Genomic DNA, 16,785 nt, shown 5'->3' with positions numbered 1-16,785 from the left:
CAAAGTGTTCGGCCGCCTCCGATTCGGGACACCGAAGCCGACCGAATGTGCCGACCATGTGAAGTGTACCGAACCGATCGGCGATCGGCCGCGACAGTCTGTGGGAAGCCCCTACTGCTGAGAGTGATGATAGATGGATAGGATGACTATGAACAGCTCCGAACGACTGTGCGGAGGTCTAAATGCAAAGTCGGCACCTGACAAATGGCTGAGATCGCAGAACGGATCGGGATCGGTCGGTCCTAAGTATGCCGAACGGTCAAAGAATACTGAAAAGCTGCGAAAAGTGGGGTATTGGTGCCTAGAGCATACCCATGCTCATCAACGTTGACACCAGAGCGTCCGGGGGAGTCCTTATGACCAGATTCACTATCTTCGCCGACAGCACCGTCCTCCAAGAAGACACCTACTGGTACAAAATATGGGAAATTCTAAGCAAGATCTCTTACACCTCCCACATAAATGGAACCGGCACAATACTTAAAGCGCTACACTGCAACATCTGCCACGCGGTGGACCATCCAAGAGGACTATGCCCATTCCCGAACCTCCTGGGATGGAAGGGACCCAAACACCGACCCGATGCCCACTCCTCAACGTAGCATGTACCAGGAGGAACATACTTCAATAAGAGATTTATCGTGCCAGGAAGGGGCAGAGGAGTATAAACACGGAAGGGCGCACACACGGACGCTACATACATATTGTTTCTTAAAAAGCTAACCCCACCCACAACACACCCCCACTCATATTTAACCTGCTACCTTAAACTGCTGAAATACGAATCTGTGAACTGATACCACAGCATGGCATCCAAGAGAAATCAGAGTGACGGGCACCAATCTCGGAATGGCGGGCCATAGCATGACACATCAGCCGAAAGGCACGCTTATTGGAGTACAGGGTGATGATGATAATACAAACCCAAAGTGCTTTCCCAAATATACTGACCGCAGCAGCGGGACAGGAAAGTTAGCACCCACCCTTGTAACTAGATAAGACCTAGGTGGTGACCTATTTAGGTCCGGACGAGCCGCGGCGAGAGCCTGAAGTCTTTCACACCCACCCAGTAAGCCGTCCGAGCCCGACACTGGGAGGGAGTACTGACAGGTCCAACCGAGCTGGTCGGACTACCAGACGAACCCACGAAAAAGTTGTAAGTGGGGTATAAACGTGACTGCATCCTCAAATAATAATACACAACCTATAACGGGAGTTTCATATGGCAATGGTTTGAGCTTCCTCGGGCACGGAAGGGGAACACCACCAACTGCCGTGGATCCCACAGATGATGTGCGCGAGGAGAACGGTGGCGGAGCCACACCAATGGCAGGACAGACACAAACATTACTGACGATAAATAGCACCACACTAGGACACAACCGATCCAGGCAGAGAATTCAGAGAAACATGAAAGCAAATATCACAATTGTAACTTTAAACATGAAAGGACAAGCGGCAACAACCCTTGGCCCTAGCCCCATATCCAAGTGGGCAGAAATTAGTAACCTGATGAAGAAAAACAGAATAGGGGTCCTTGCGCTACAAGAAACTCATCTGATGGATAAGCATCTCGATGAAATCCACAAACTACATGGCCGACAAATATTAGTGTTAAACTCTAGCATGGGGACAAACATGGGAGGAGTCGCATTCGTATTAAACAGAGAAATAACAAACACACAGAACATAGAAATGACGACAATTGTACCAGGTCAGGCACTACTAATAACCCTAATGTGGCATCAGACTAGTAAAGTCACCTTGCTAAACATATACGCACCTAATGACTATGAGTCACATCCGCTCTTCTGGGACACTATCCGCACGCAAATATTGAACACAAATGCAAGACCAGACATAATGCTGGGGGACTTCAACCTAGTAGAAGACCCAATTGACCGGGCCCCAGCGAGACCGGACAGCGAAGAGGCAACAACAGCCCTAAGAAAACTGAGGTCTGCTCTGAATCTCCAAGATGAATGGCAACATACCTTTCCCACTACTAGGCAATTCACTTTCAGGTCCCACACAGAAACCATGTCGCGACTCGACAGGATATATGCTGAGACTTCACACCAAACCTACCTTTTCCAATGGTCATCCGGACTAACCAACGTCCCAACTGACCACGATATGGTCTCAGTGAGATATGCCCCAAGGGATGCACCACAAATAGGACAAGGGCGATGGACCTGGCCACTATACATGATAAATGACGCTGAGCTACTAAACACAGCCATTAAAAAAGGGATAGAGCTAAAACACAAACTCACAAGATAAATAGCCTGAAAAAAGATCTAGCAACAGCGGCAAATGAATCAAATATAGACACAAACCTGGGCGCCCGCATGAATGAAGCCATACTACATAGTGAACTTGACTACCTTGAAAAGAAGAGACGGTCCAATGCGCGAAGTAAAGCACAAGCGCAATGGTCGTACAAAGGCGAAACTATAAGCAAGTATTGGTCCAAAATCAACAGCGCCAAGAAGCCGAGGGAAATCATTCAAAGACTGCACATACCAAACTCATCACCACCCAAGTACACATCCAACAGCATTGAAATGGTGGACATAGTAAGGAATTACCACAACAAGATACAAAACAACCCCCAAACAAGCCAGCAAATGCAAACTGATAATGACAGGATATGCCAGGACGTACTTCGGGAGATACCAGAAACACAAAAACTCCAAAATGCTGAAAACTCCCCTTTGAACAACCTCGTGTCCAAACAGGAGGTAGAGAGAGCAATACAAGCAGCAAAGACTGGGAGCGTAGCAGGGATGGACAGAATACCCTATGAACTCTGGAAAGCGTTGGCAATAAGGCACAAGGCAACACAGAATAAGAACAAAGAAGTGCCCTCGTTTAATATAGTGCAAACACTCACCATTGTATACTGAGATATACAAGAGAAGGGAGTCGATACAAACTCTAACTTCACCTTAGGATGGATGTGTCCAATATACAAAAAGCATGAACGCAGCACCATTGAAAACTACAGGCCAATCACTCTCCTAAACTCGGACTATAAACTACTCACGAGAGTACTAGCGATGCAACTAGCGATGGTCATCCCATTCCTAATACACAAAAATCAGGCAGGGTTCATAACAGGAAGATCGATATTTGACCAGACCAGGCTCTCCCAATCAATGATAGACTACGCCGAGGCAACAGAAGAGAACGGAGCAATAATAGCCCTAGATCAAGAAAAAGCATACGATAAGATCGAGCATGAATACCTGTGGGAAACCCTCAAAGCTTTCCGGCTTCCTACCCGGTTCATACAAACCCTGAGATCACTCTACACAGGAGCCAAAACCAGAATCATGATTAATGGTGTACTAAGCCAACCCATGGATATATGAAGAGGTACAAGACAGGGTGATCCTGTGTCAGCCTTTACCTTCGACCTAGCGATAGAGCCGCTAGTGTGCATGGTTAGAAACTCGGAGAAACTAAAAGGCTTCCAAATACCTAACATACCTGAAAATGTTCTCATCAACCTCTTTGCGGACACCAAAACAATATACCTAGCTAAGAATGACCAATACAAAGACTTGTCAAATATCCTGGACTGCTGGTGCCTTGTGTCAGGAGCAAAGTTCAACATAACAAAAACGGAAGTCATACCCATAGGATCAGAAGAACATAGAAACAGAGTCATCAGCTCTAGAAAACTACACGAGGACAATAACCCCCTCAACCAAGACATAAGAATAGCCAACAATGGCCGCGCGATCCGGTCGCTGGGAGCCTGGATAGGAAACAAAATAAATGACATGACGCCATAGGAGCCAGTACTAGATAAAATTAGAACAAACCTTGAGAGATGGAAACTTGGCCACCCAACACTAGACGGCAAAAAACTAATTGTACAGATGATAGTAGGGGGCTTCACACAGTACCTATCCAAGGCTCAGGGAATGCCAAACAGGATAGAAAAAGCCCTTGTTAGTATGATACAAGACTTCATATGGGATGGAAGCGTACCAAGAATAAACCTGGACATTCTATCAAGACCTAAAGAAGAAGGAGGGATTGACCTCCTGGACATCCCAGCACGCAATGAGGCAATACAAATTATGTGGCTAAAAGCATACCTAGACCTCATAGAGAGAAGACCGACATGGGCCTTCATAGCTAATGCATTAATTAACCAAATAATACTACCAGAAGTTACAAGCATGGAACAAGTGAATACCTTTTTACAAATGTGGGATGTGCCAACACAAGGCCCAAGGGCACACAACCTCCCTAAATACTTACTACGCATGCTACAAACAGCAAAGAAATACCACATAAATTTTGCGGCTCTAAAACTCTCCAAGGAACTGAAAAGCCAAATGCCAGTGTGGCACCATCTTGGATTGACCCCCAATCACTACAAGAAACAAAAAAACAAATGCTTGCTGGAAAATCACGCCATACCAACCATAGTTGACATGGTCAAGTTGGCAAGGCGAACGGAAAACCCTACCTATAGTGAAAGGAGACACCATCCAAGAAGTACTTGTGCATGCAACCCATGCAAAGACGACAAGAGAAGAGGCTGCCCAAACCCAAACAAATGCAGCAGAATGGCACACAAAATCCTAAAGGGGCTGCACCCTAAATTTGATCCAAAAATCACCCCAGTAGACGATGGCCTAACGCTCACGCACCAAAGGACAGAGAAGAATAATACAAACCGAGCACAAAAAAAGGGAGAGATCTTATTTGACCCCTCAGTAACCCTGCAAACAGAGTTGGTGGATGGCTTCAGAATCTTCACTGACCCGACAAAAATATCACCTAACCCGGCACATAGACTAGTCAACACCCGAAGAGGCATCTCAGTAGATGAGGAAGCCATAACAGCCTTCACTGATGGCTCATGCATAATCAATGGCAAAGCCAACGCCCAAAGTGGGGCAGGTATCTGGATATCTGAAGGACACCCCAAGAACCAAGCCATAAAAATTGCCAACATGTCCCACTCGAATCAGTCAGGGGAACTGGTTGCAGTACTTGCGACACTGATAGACGCACCAAATTATGCACTGGTACAGATCCAAACGGACTCCAGGTTTGTAATAGACGGGCTGACAAAGCACTTGAAAGATTGGGAAGACCGTGGATGGTTAGGCATGCACTACAAAGAACTATTTAAAGCAACAGCGTACCAGTTGCAGCTACAATTGGCTACAACATCCTTTGTCTGGATTAAAGGACACAGCGGAGATATGGGGAACAAAAGAGCAGATGCTCTAGCCAGGAAAGGAGCAACAAAACAAAACTACAATGAAATAGACCTAACAGTCCCCCCTGAATTTGACCTACAAGGAGCTAAGCTTGCAACGATAACACAAACAATGGCCTACCAAGGAGTTCTGAAGGAAAAGCACAAGAAACACACTGACCAAAAGACAACAATGATGCGGCTAGACATAACCCAGTACGCAATTGAACGGATAAACGGCAACTTGGAAGCAGACCAATCTATTTGGCATAGCTGCCAAAGCAAAGATATTAGCCTCACCATACGACAATTTATCTTTAAGGCCCTACATGACACACATCACATAGGACAATATTGGGACCACATACCATAATACGAACACCGAGCAAGATGCACCAAATGTGACTATCCAAATGAAAACCTGAATCACATTCTACTAGAATGCCCAGATGAAGCCAGAACAACATTATGGAGCTTCGCAGCGAGACTATAGCTGCATAATGCCAGCGACTGGCCTGAAATACAACTAGGGACAATCCTAGGGTGCGGACTGATCAGAGGAAAACCACCAGAAACAGAGAATGAATGCGACAAACATACCAGAAGGAAACTCAAAGGCAAAGCACGACTACTGAGAATACTACTATCTGAAACGGCCCATCTCATATGGGTACTGCGCTATGAGAGGGCGATACAAGACAAACAACACTCCCCGGCCTCAATACAAAAAAGATGGCTCTCCGAAATCAACCATCATCTTAGCACGGACAGAGTGACAGCAACTAAGCTAGACTGAAGGCCTAAAACAAAAAAAAGTCTACACAACCTGGAACCCATTGATCACCAAGAACACTCAAGAACAAGTAGAATGGTTGGACGAACCTGAGGTTTTAGTGGGTATTGGACTGCCATGAAGCCTGGAAAAGGGCCTATCTGGGGTCCCGAGCCCCACACTGCCCGGCACAGGGCATGTGTAAAGGCATTTTTTCTTCCTCGACCAAAATGACCTAAAGCGGGGTAATTTCGCTATAGCAATTTACGTAGCGCTGAACCAATTGTTAGTAGCTACGCAAATACATTGCTTGTCAAAAAAAAAAAGCCCATAGAATAGGCTAAGGATCTTTAGTCTATTCTCTTTATTCTCTACTATCATCTAATAGTAGAACTTTTGTTCTTGGGCATTTTCCATACTATTCAGTTCAAGTACTGTTGTCTTCTAGTATTCTCTGCAAATAATATCTTCTCTTATACAGTCATATAGTTAAGACCATTATTCTTATCTTCCTTGTTATGTGACCTAGGGAAGAACCTCCTACTCTTGGGGTTATTGAATAAGTAATTTATAATACAAGGTTATAAAGTATTTGCAAAGCCTTTGCTTGGGTCTTGGAAAATGATTTGTATGTTTTGGAATTATTACACATGCTGATCTAGGCTTATAGAAGAAAAGTTGAGAGCTTCTATTATATAGATGTCTAAAAAAGCATACAATTAGAGACAAAAGGGATTCTTGAATATTCTATGACAAGCTGACCAAAATTTTTAAATTGGTAAATACTATAGAAATCCCAATGTTTCCCTAACCAGACCCAAACTGCCCTCAAAAATGCTAACTACCAGGAAATATGGTATGATTTTGACCTAGAAATATGCTAAATTCAGAGAAGAATTTGACCAAAATCAGCCCTCAAATATGCTAATTTTTGGGGAAACCTTCATAGGAGCTTTAAAAGGCCTGCCTGATTTTATGAATGAGCCCTCTTATTACTAGATCTCTTAGGTAACAAATTTCTACCTAGGTATTGCTGGTAAGAACTTATTATACTATGGTTGTATATATTTATCAATTATATGCCTCTCAAATATCAGGCATCTGGAGCCAGTGCTGGTGTGTATCGACTTTGCCAATATTATCCATTAGTCTTTTTGAGGATATTCTATACAAGTAAAATGATGCTGGATCTTCAAACACTAAACACTGGCATTATCACTATTCTCAGAGTCTACACAGTTAGTGCAATACAAGCTGCCTTCTTATCCATGATCTCTTCATAACTTGCCTTACCTCCAACACTTATTAGGCATACCCTTCCAAAGGATTATGTATTTATGATGCTTATGAAAATGAGCCCACTTTTGGGCACAATTGACATCATACTCTTTTCAATACTACAGACATCCTTTTGTCTTATCTAGAATGAAGATTAAAGTCTTTGTTTCTTCAACACATGAAGGTGAGTAGATTAATAGGTATCTTTGATTGGCCTTATCACTTACCACAATAAAACCCATATACACCTGGTAGATTTAGTAAAAAAAGAACAATGACTAGAGTGTGTGTTATTTTGTTCTTGCCATTTTATTACTGATAATTCCATGGGCCATCTTTTGATGCATGAGTTATTAAAATGTCAACATCAAATATCTAGACTATATGATCCACAACTTTTAGAATAGGGACATATGTAGAGTGTTTGTATTATAATCTATCATAATACAAAGATGTGGGGCCAGCCTGGTATAAGCTCTGCATATAGTTTTGGGGTCTATAAGGCTGACAATTATCCAAACTATTAGATGCTGTACCATTATCTTGCTGTGAATCATCATCAAATCAGACTTTTGAGGGGAAGAGAAGACCTAGACTTTCTTGCTAGAAAGTTTTGTGATTTCTGAGTAGCAGATGTCTTATACTTAAGCTGTGTCCAGAGTTTTTGAGATTCATCTCAACAGCCAAGTCAACATCTGCATTTCCTGCTTTGGCCTCCCTTAATTAGGATCAAAACACTAGTGTATGCTCTACACTTTGTTTTATTTGCCTACTTCTACCCTTAGAATCTGTTCTAGCCCTGGTCATATTGGTTCTCTTATTCTTCTTTACACATAAGAGCCAGCATCATCTAGTTTTTGCACTTAATCTCACTGCATGTATCAGTGGAATCTACTTGGCAGTCCTAGTTGTTGTTAATAAAATAGGGACCATTCTTTACCCTGACAAAGTGGCTTCTCAAAACAACTTCATTGTTATCATAACCTTTTCATTCTTCTTTGCCCTCTTTGTTAACTTGATCCTTCTTATATATCTACTTGCCCTCTTTTGGTAACAAACTATGCCCCACTACATGTATATTGTGATCATGGCTACTCTAGTCTACCTCAAATATGGTTGACTTATCATCATTATCTTGTACATCAATTTACTTGCATATCTGACTGATCTGTAATGGAATATGATGTTCATGGCTTTATTGATGTGGAAATGCAATCCCTGCTTGATCAGCAAGTATGTGTTAAAGATGGTGGATAATTGATATCTTCATTTCTTCTTATAAAGAAATTGACTTGTTCTTACCAAATTAATAGTATAGCTATGTCTTATTTTGGTTTATATATAAGCTACACTAGTTTCAAGGGGCTACTAAGAAACAGGGCATAGGGAAAAGCTGTATCTTTATGATCCTTATTTTTATTAAATCACCTAGTATATGCTCATTGGTTTTTATTAGAAAATCTTTTAGCATGCATCTGCTCCTTCCTTCTAATTGCTCTTGGAAATTCTATATTTCTGTTAGTTGTTTCTTGTACCTTAATTGCATTTTCTTATTAGACTGATTTCATGCCTATAATTCCCTCCACAGTATTATTATGAACATTGTCCAACTTATATTCACTCTATATGATGCCAACTTTAATAATAGTTTATACATCTTGCTCTCCAGAAACTATATTGCAATTCTTGAAGTCATGTTTACCACAATATAGATGGACCAACAGAGCTGGAATAATAGTGGTACCAGAGTTGAAGGGTCCAAGAATGCTGACCCTTTAACATAAGATCTAGTCCCCAATAAAAGGTTTTGGTTGACAATTACCTTTGGTACTGCTTCCTATATTATACTACATAGTATTGTGGGAGCAGTGGAGAATGATATTCTACTTTATGAGAAGCTAAGCACTTGTCATATGTCAAGAGACAGGTCCAAACATAGTGTATTAGAAATATGAAACAGAAGATAAGAGGAAAGAAAAGAAGTGTAGAATATTCTGTACTATCACTATGAGGTAGTTATTTATACATGAGGGATATATATGCACTATATTCTAGTGCAGTTATATAGATGAGTAAATAGGTGGTAAGTATTAGTTGTTAATATAGAGATGAGTGCTTGTTGATAGATCAGAAAGGTATAGGGCTTGAATAGGTAATAGTAGCACTATATGTGGTATAGTTATAAGCATAGCTTATGAAGAGTGGGTTACAATTGTGACTCATTCAGATTAGGGGCCATGTAATAGTGAGGTGCTTGTGGTGTACTTATGTTCTCAACTCTTTTATAAAAGCAGACACTATGTATTTGGTATAGATAACTACCAAGCATATATTAAAGTTTTTTTTTGCAGTACCTGGTGGCACAATCATTTTAATAAAAGGAGTTAGAATTCATGTTCACATACAATAATTATATAGGTATTTTTGGTATCACCAAAATCTCTGTCCTTAGGCATAGCTTGCCAATCCTAATTGTTAGGGAAATTAGGGAAGTTTTGAGATAAGTTACAATTGAATTATAGAAACAACCAATCAGAAAAACTCAATTATTACTTAATAAGCTTAGGGTCCTTTTTTGGCCATTTCAAGATAAATTAAGAGCAATAAAATGCTTAAGATCTCTATTTTAGTTAAGATTTTGCTCTTAATTTGTCTTAAAATGGGTAGTTAAGGACAGTAAGTTAATTCAGTAATTATCAAGTTTTTCTAATGCCCAAGATATATGCCCTATTTGTTCCTAGTTTCTTTAGTAGACTAGTTAATAGTCAATGATAAATTGATGGGCTAGATCTTTTTAGAAGGAAAAGAGTTGCTTGGGAAAATCTACCCTTTTTGGACCTGTTATCTGAGGACTTGAAGAACTCTTAAAGCTTAAAGCTTCAATATTGAAGAGAACACTAACTCTTACCAACTCTCATTAGCTGTTATTATAACCAAACAATCAATTTATTTTGTATCAATTGCTGGCAAACCTTATATAAATACTATAATTGCCAGCAATTATAAAAAATTATTGGCAATTGTCTATAATTGGCAGGTAATCTCTTATCAGCAATTGTTAGCAATTGTCATTAATCAGGCACCATTAGCAAGATATGTCAATTGCCAATAATTATCCACAATTATCCACAACCATAGTTGCCTTTTGATCCTGCCCAATCTCAATAAGGGCCCAATAGATAAAGACAATGGATTATTTTTGGGTATATAAGAGGAGTTCTAGGTTTTATTTTATTTTTATTTTAGAATCCTGTTTATTGTCCTATCAGGATACTAGAACCCTATGCTAGATATCATTAATTACTATAGACTTGTCCCTTCTTTTTGCTTACCCAATCATGTCTCTAAGCTAGCTTCAGTTGTTTGGTTGATAAGTTGAGAATCTTGACAAGATGTGGTCATATAAGGACATAGGCATGGTTGAGTATAATGCTTGCTTACTTATGTGAGCTTGCACAAAGATAAAACATAAGGCCTATGAATTGGTGAGAAATTACCTTGGAAAAGTGAGTTGAGAAAGTAAATAGGCCAATGGTGAGAAGTGTTAGATGGCATCAATAAAAACCAGTCTGCTAGACTAGAAGAAGTATAAAACCCACCACTTCTTTTTAAGCTGAGACCTCATATATTCTGCATACCTAATTCCCTTCCAAGAATTCTAAGTTACTGTTAGCTTTGTCTTTGAAGAGATGTTGAAGGTAATCATTGAGAATATCACAATATTCTTTGGGCACATGATTGTCTTCTCCTATCCAACAGATAACTTGAGGAGGGATCTAACTAAGGACTTTATATGCTATGAGTCCTTTATATATCATAAAGACAAGAGAGTAATATGAGTGGTGAGATAAATCTAGTGCTTTATTAGACTAGGTATAATTTCTCAGATCTAACAGAGTTCATAATGTGTAAGCTAGGAAGATAGTCAGATGCTAGATATAGTATAGAGATTAAGTATATACAAAGTAAACAAGCTGAGCTTCTTGGGAGCTCATCTTGGCTATTAATATATACAAGCTATTTAGGGCTGGACCTGGATCTGGTCTGTGCTTCTAAAGGCTAATCTACCTAATAGGTATTAAGATACTAAATGTTATAATCTAGTTTATTAGAGGTTTTTGACCATCTATTCCAATAACAATCATCACAACTACTAGGTGGCTCCAATCATAAAGTGTACATTATAGTATAAGGTAATATCCTTGATTATTGACTTCTAGTAAATATCATTATCACTAGTCAAGTATCACAGAATAAAGATATAGATGGCTAATAGTGGGCTTATATACACATACTTACAGAGAAACATAAGCCATTATTATCTTAGTAGAAAGGAGATGAATAGTAAAGCACAAAAGTAGTAGCTGAGAAGAAACAGTAACTTAGCAAAATACCTAGAGAATACATATGGCATTCTTACATTTTTCTAAAGCAGTATAAAAGGCCCACAGACCAGGCTGAGGATCTTTAGTCTATTCTCTTTATTCTACCATAGTCTCCCTACTGTAGTCCTCATACCCTTTTATCTTCCTATACAAGGAATCTGTTAGGTAGTATAGTTTTCCAACTATACTCTCTCTATTATTTGCTCCTATATCATTATATAGCTGAGATCATTGTCCTACTCTCCCTTATCATGTGACCTAGGGAAAAACCTCTTATTCTTGGAGTTATTAGATAAGCAGTTCATAATACTAAAGCTAATTATGATCTATAAGTCATTGATCTGCAATCTGTCTATTTATAGTAATTATAATCAAATGTTCTGTTTGCATTATTAAGAATCAGAAACTAATCTCAATTGTCATCAATAAATATTCATGCCAAAGTATGTGAATAGATAAGTATTATAAGTATTTATGTGTCACTATGTCAATAGTAATCAAACACAAGTCACAGTCTGTGTTTAAGTTATGAGCATATCACTTGACTATTCTCCTAGGTCATGTGTAAAGCACATATTAGAACATGGTCCTAACAATACTATGCTACACTACTTATAACCCTAGCTAATTGTTAGCAATTGTTAGATATTATTGGGTCCTAAGCTAGGCTGTAGACTTAAAGATTGCTGGCAAATGTTGACAATTGTTAAGTATTTGGGCAGAGTTTTTAATGGGCTAAAAATTAGTGAGTCTAGTAGAAAAGAATTGTCAAAGTGATGGCTAGATGTATTGCACCCAATGTCAGAAAAAATAGTTGGGCATTATAATGCCAAGTCTTGGTATCATAAGATGTTAAGTTTGGCGTTATAATTTCGATAACTCAATTTATCATGTAGAAATTAGCCCGGAGGCCATTACTAAGTCAAAACTAGGAATAATAATCAATTGCAATTCTCATTGTGATGGCATCATAATCTATCACAATGCCCTGACTCATTTCTCATAATGCATTATAAAGTCCTGTGACATTAAAGCTTTATGATACATTATAAGGGCTTATCATCAAGGTTTGCTTTTTCTGACAAATTGCAGCAATTTGCAACAATCATATTTGGGCATTGTTACAAATTGCTAACAAAAGCCGGGGATTGCCAACAATTCCTGCCAATTAGCAGGAATTGCTAAGATTTGTTGAAAGATAGGTGATGTTGAGGTAAAAGTTTTGATTTTTGTCCGGGTTGGTCCCTCATAAAGATGCGCAAGCTTGATAGTTTCTTCCGCGAGGCACAGTGTTTTGAAGGACTAGGAATTTGTACGACCCCTCCCCCTTCTTACCTGATTACCTATCTAACGGTCTCTACAATATATTATTCAGTAAACATGCCACGTCTCGTCCTTAAGCCCTTCACGTTCTCGAACGGCTTGTCAGTACCTCTAGGAGCGACGTGGTCGGTTGCTATGCGCCCCGCACACTATGATGAGGAGAACTATGCTGATGCTGCCCTGTTCAACCCTCTTCGATTTTTGGACCGCACTGAAGATAATGAGTCAGAATCTAGACACTAGATGGTTCCTACTAGTACTGATTTCTTGGACTTTGGGCATGGCCGGCATGCATGGTACGTGTTTCACTGCTGGCGGTGCGGTGAGGCTGAGTAGTTTTTCAACAGTCCTGGGCGATTTTTCGCTGTCCACGAGCTCAAGACTATGCTTGCAGAAGTCGTGCTGAATTATGATGGTCGGTTCGAAGGCGGTCAGATGCCTTCGCCGTGTTATATTGGGAATGCTTGCGTTCCTAGCAAGGGCAAACTGATGTTCAGGAAGCGATAACGATAGCATTATATGTAAGGCTCACCATTGTTTCACCCTTGATCACAAATGCTTGCGTGTTGACTTGCTTCAATATATATCGCATGAGCCAAACTAATGTTTCAGTTGTGCAGTATGTGAAACGCCACGACAGAAGCTTGTAACTTGAATAATGTGAATTGCTTTATGTCATGTAAGTGGAGTATACAGAAAGTTGTAAATTTGACCACCATTTTCCGATCGACCGAGGTCAAAGACGCCGACTGCGGTTGGGATAGGTAAAAGCAACACATGCCTGAACCAGATTAATGCAAAGCATAGCTGTGTAAGTGATAGTGACAGCAAAACAAACGGATACACAAGGCAATTCTAAAAGTTACACCAAACAAGCGGTATAAAGAGTACTACCATACGGGATGAGTGATATGTATACATGCACCTATAGCCCATCATCCGGTTCACCCTCAGCGTCCATATCATCATCTTCCCCCTCAGCGTCAGCTTCCGCATCGAGATCCCCACCCACATCCATGGCAGCACCCTTAGAAGGTTCCAAACCTACTACTGCAGCGGCGTAGACAACTTGTGGACTGGAAGGATGCGGATCAACACCCGCGACGTCACCATTCAGTTTGTTGTCCAAGGTCGTGTCTAATTTGATAATTACGTCCACGTCTGGGTCTGGGTCTGGGTCCGCATCTGCGTCAGCATCAGCATCAGCGTCTGCGTCCACCTGCATGTCCACAACGAGGATGTCCTCCTTCGCGCTCCCCACGACCTCAACAACGAAGACCGTGTCGTCGCTCGGGGCACTCTGCCGACTGGCACCAGTGACTGTGAATGGCGTCCCAGAGTCTGGGTCCGACTTCATGTCTTCCATTGGAGAATCCAACACGGGAGCAGATTGGGGGTCCGCTGGAGGAAGGCCCTGATCTGACTGATGCACGTGAACGTCGACATCGGCAATAACGCTCGAGCATGAGATGGGCGAGTCGTCCTCGGCAGTCGACCCGGTCCCGTTCAGCCCTGGCTGTTGGGGCGTATTGTCAGGCGTGGCATGATTGAGGGACGGTAAAATGTCAACATCATCATCCATCTCTGGAGAAGAGTCGATCCGCTTTCTTTTCCGCGTTGGGATCCTGCTGCTCACCGACGTAGAGCGCAGCACCTGGGCCGTTCCTGACCTCGATCTCAATATCCGTATGGGAAGACTTTCCTCCATGGCGAGTTGCGCGGCTAATGCCGCATCCTGGTCAAAGCTATCCTTCTTCGCTTGTGCACGTGTCGATATGAATGGCGTGGCAGTTGAAGAAACAATAGGACGATTGCTCGACGAGCGCGTGCGTACGGTAGGAGGTTTTGACGGGCTCACGCTCGAACGCAATCGTGGCGTGCCATTCGTGCGTTCGTAGATGGGCGAGACGTCCGCATCGAGGTGTCCTTGGCTGCGTAAGCGACGGAGGGGAACAACTTCGGGTGAACGAGTTGGTTGTTTGATAGACGAGCGTGAAGAGCGTCGCGTCGCAGCCGGCGATGCGGGCAATGCATCTTCTTCAGGTTCAGCCGATGCCGACACCTGTGTAGCCTCGTCCACTGGGAGAGGATCGTTTGCGGTAGCAGTAGCCAAGGCAGGAGTGTTTTCCACGTCGGCCAAACCACCCTCATCAGGCTGATCGATCTTTTTGAATCGTGACAACAAGAAGGGTTGCCACCTTAGCTTCTCCGGCCTCAACTCCAGATACCCCTTTGCTTTCCACTGAGCCAGATACGCACTGACATCCATCCGGCTCCAATGAATATCGTAGTGGGAAGGAGGGGTGAAGGGGCCTCGACCCAAGTCCTCTTCCTGCGTATGTGTACGCGCAAGATTCCTGCGTGCCACGCCGTTTTTGCGACCTTTCGGGAACTTGATGGATTGCCCTGGTAATGGCTTGGGCGGAGCAAAGCTGGACCCGTTTGAAAGCATGTTGTGTTCTTCCAGTGTGGCACAAACATCTTCCACAGTCATACAGGTGGCGCGGCTGATGTCTAAAGTTAATTTGAATAAGCTGAGTGAATACGCGACTCTCGTGCATAGAGCATACCCTCCAAACGGACTCTATCTGGCGCTGAGTCAAGGTAACGGAAAACAGCCAACTTCCAGTAATTTTTATATCCTAACGCCCCTAGCCCCGACAGTGGCTTCTCTGGCGTTCCGCATCGACGCTCCTTCTTGGACAAGAGGTAGCCTTACCGAAGCTCGAATCAGCCATTTGATCTACGTAAGGTCAACTAGGTACTCACTGAAATCGATGAGCAAGTTTCCCCACCCTTGCCTCTGCCGTACGGGTAACGTCATTATGCAGCTCAGATTGTAGTTCTTCGGGCACCGTTTCTCCTTGCTGAAATATCCGATGAAGTGACACCCAAATTCGTCCACCTCAGTCATCACGTAGAAAAGGAAAGGTTCGACGTCATAGAAAAGAGATTTATGGTCAAGAAACATTTTAGAGAGCAGACAAAGATTTTGACAATAAATCTGCGCAAGCAATACAATGAGCGTGAGGGTCGGGTTCGAGGGATGGTAGAAAACAAACTTTATTTCGCCGACCATCCACTTCGAATATGGATACAGTCCCGTCGCGATAGATTTCGTCCCCTGGGGGATGTCGAGATTTACACTTCATCTAAACAGAGGTTTATCTTTTGCGTTCTTCACTATTATAATGAGGAATAGTACTGACTCGATGCCGAGCTGCCCCGAAACGGCTCTTCATGTACTTCAAACAAAATTCGCAGATCCAGAGCCGGCCCTCGGGTATATTGGCATACTCCTCGGGGAAGGGCGCATCAAACCATGTTTGTATGTCAAAGAGCCCGAAACGAATAGTCCGGATTCGGAGGCTGGGAGGCTTGGATAGCAAAGGCCCAGGTGTAGAGGGAGAGGGAGAAGTGGAGCGTGCGGGTGTCATCGCAAAGGATTGGAGGGACAGAGCCATGGAACGGAGAGGGCGTGAAGAGGGACCTGCTACTGGCGTCTCAGGAATGGCAACTAGCTTGGGTAGCGCCGGGGTGAGTTTCTCCTGTAAGAAAACGCTGTAAGCACGACAGTTATGGTGAAGGTGCGGATGCATATTACCTCCGCGGACTTCCTGCTGCTTTCGAACCTGAGCTTGTCTCTTACAGTTATAATGGTCTTCGTCGTGTCTCTCTGCACAGGGTTCAAATAGTCATCAAACATTCCTTTCTGCGGTTCTTCGTCGCTGCTCTCTTCCTTCGCCTTGCCTTTGGCACTGGGAAGCTGAGAAAGACGTAGTTTCACCGATAAGTGT

General features: G+C 42.3%; 6 protein-coding genes across 6 annotated transcripts; 3 read left to right on the top strand and 3 right to left on the bottom strand.

Annotated features, from left to right (window-relative positions):
• Positions 1-1,443: 1,443 nt before the first annotated feature.
• Positions 1,444-2,909, top strand: HETIRDRAFT_426345 (uncharacterized protein; the record flags this gene model as incomplete). The annotated part of the gene is made up of 2 exons (XM_009546860.1): positions 1,444-2,145; positions 2,280-2,909. 2 exons carry the CDS (start codon positions 1,444-1,446, stop codon positions 2,907-2,909), a joined length of 1,332 nt encoding a protein of 443 aa, XP_009545155.1.
• Positions 2,910-3,689: 780 nt separating this feature from the next.
• Positions 3,690-4,066, bottom strand: HETIRDRAFT_163255 (uncharacterized protein; the record flags this gene model as incomplete). The annotated part of the gene is made up of 3 exons (XM_009546859.1): positions 3,690-3,766; positions 3,834-3,863; positions 4,003-4,066. 3 exons carry the CDS (start codon positions 4,064-4,066, stop codon positions 3,690-3,692), a joined length of 171 nt encoding a protein of 56 aa, XP_009545154.1.
• A 28-nt stretch (positions 4,067-4,094) lies between these two features.
• RNase_H_3 (ribonuclease H) lies at positions 4,095-5,603 on the top strand (the record flags this gene model as incomplete). Its single annotated transcript, XM_009546858.1, has 1 exon — positions 4,095-5,603. The coding sequence occupies one exon, from the start codon at positions 4,095-4,097 to the stop codon at positions 5,601-5,603; it is 1,509 nt and encodes a 502-aa protein (XP_009545153.1).
• A 7,316-nt stretch (positions 5,604-12,919) lies between these two features.
• Positions 12,920-13,231, top strand: cpm116 (cytochrome P450 monooxygenase 116; the record flags this gene model as incomplete). Its single annotated transcript, XM_009546857.1, has 2 exons — positions 12,920-12,977; positions 13,041-13,231. The coding sequence occupies 2 exons, from the start codon at positions 12,920-12,922 to the stop codon at positions 13,229-13,231; spliced, it is 249 nt and encodes an 82-aa protein (XP_009545152.1).
• Positions 13,232-13,634: 403 nt separating this feature from the next.
• HETIRDRAFT_458501 (uncharacterized protein) lies at positions 13,635-15,440 on the bottom strand (the record flags this gene model as incomplete). The annotated part of the gene is made up of 1 exon (XM_009546856.1): positions 13,635-15,440. One exon carries the CDS (start codon positions 15,438-15,440, stop codon positions 13,914-13,916), a length of 1,527 nt encoding a protein of 508 aa, XP_009545151.1. The 3' UTR covers positions 13,635-13,913.
• Positions 15,441-15,508: 68 nt separating this feature from the next.
• Positions 15,509-16,425, bottom strand: hat1 (histone acetyltransferase 1; the record flags this gene model as incomplete). Its single annotated transcript, XM_009546359.1, has 4 exons — positions 15,509-15,702; positions 15,758-15,992; positions 16,051-16,140; positions 16,198-16,425. The coding sequence occupies 4 exons, from the start codon at positions 16,423-16,425 to the stop codon at positions 15,509-15,511; spliced, it is 747 nt and encodes a 248-aa protein (XP_009544654.1).
• Between the last annotated feature and the right edge of the window lie 360 nt (positions 16,426-16,785).

This window comes from Heterobasidion irregulare, assembly GCF_000320585.1.
Source record: "Heterobasidion irregulare TC 32-1 unplaced genomic scaffold scaffold_04, whole genome shotgun sequence".
In the NCBI taxonomy this organism is placed as follows: domain Eukaryota; kingdom Fungi; phylum Basidiomycota; class Agaricomycetes; order Russulales; family Bondarzewiaceae; genus Heterobasidion; species Heterobasidion irregulare.
Note: the sequence above shows the minus strand (reverse complement) of the source record. Positions and strands in the feature narration are given on the sequence as shown.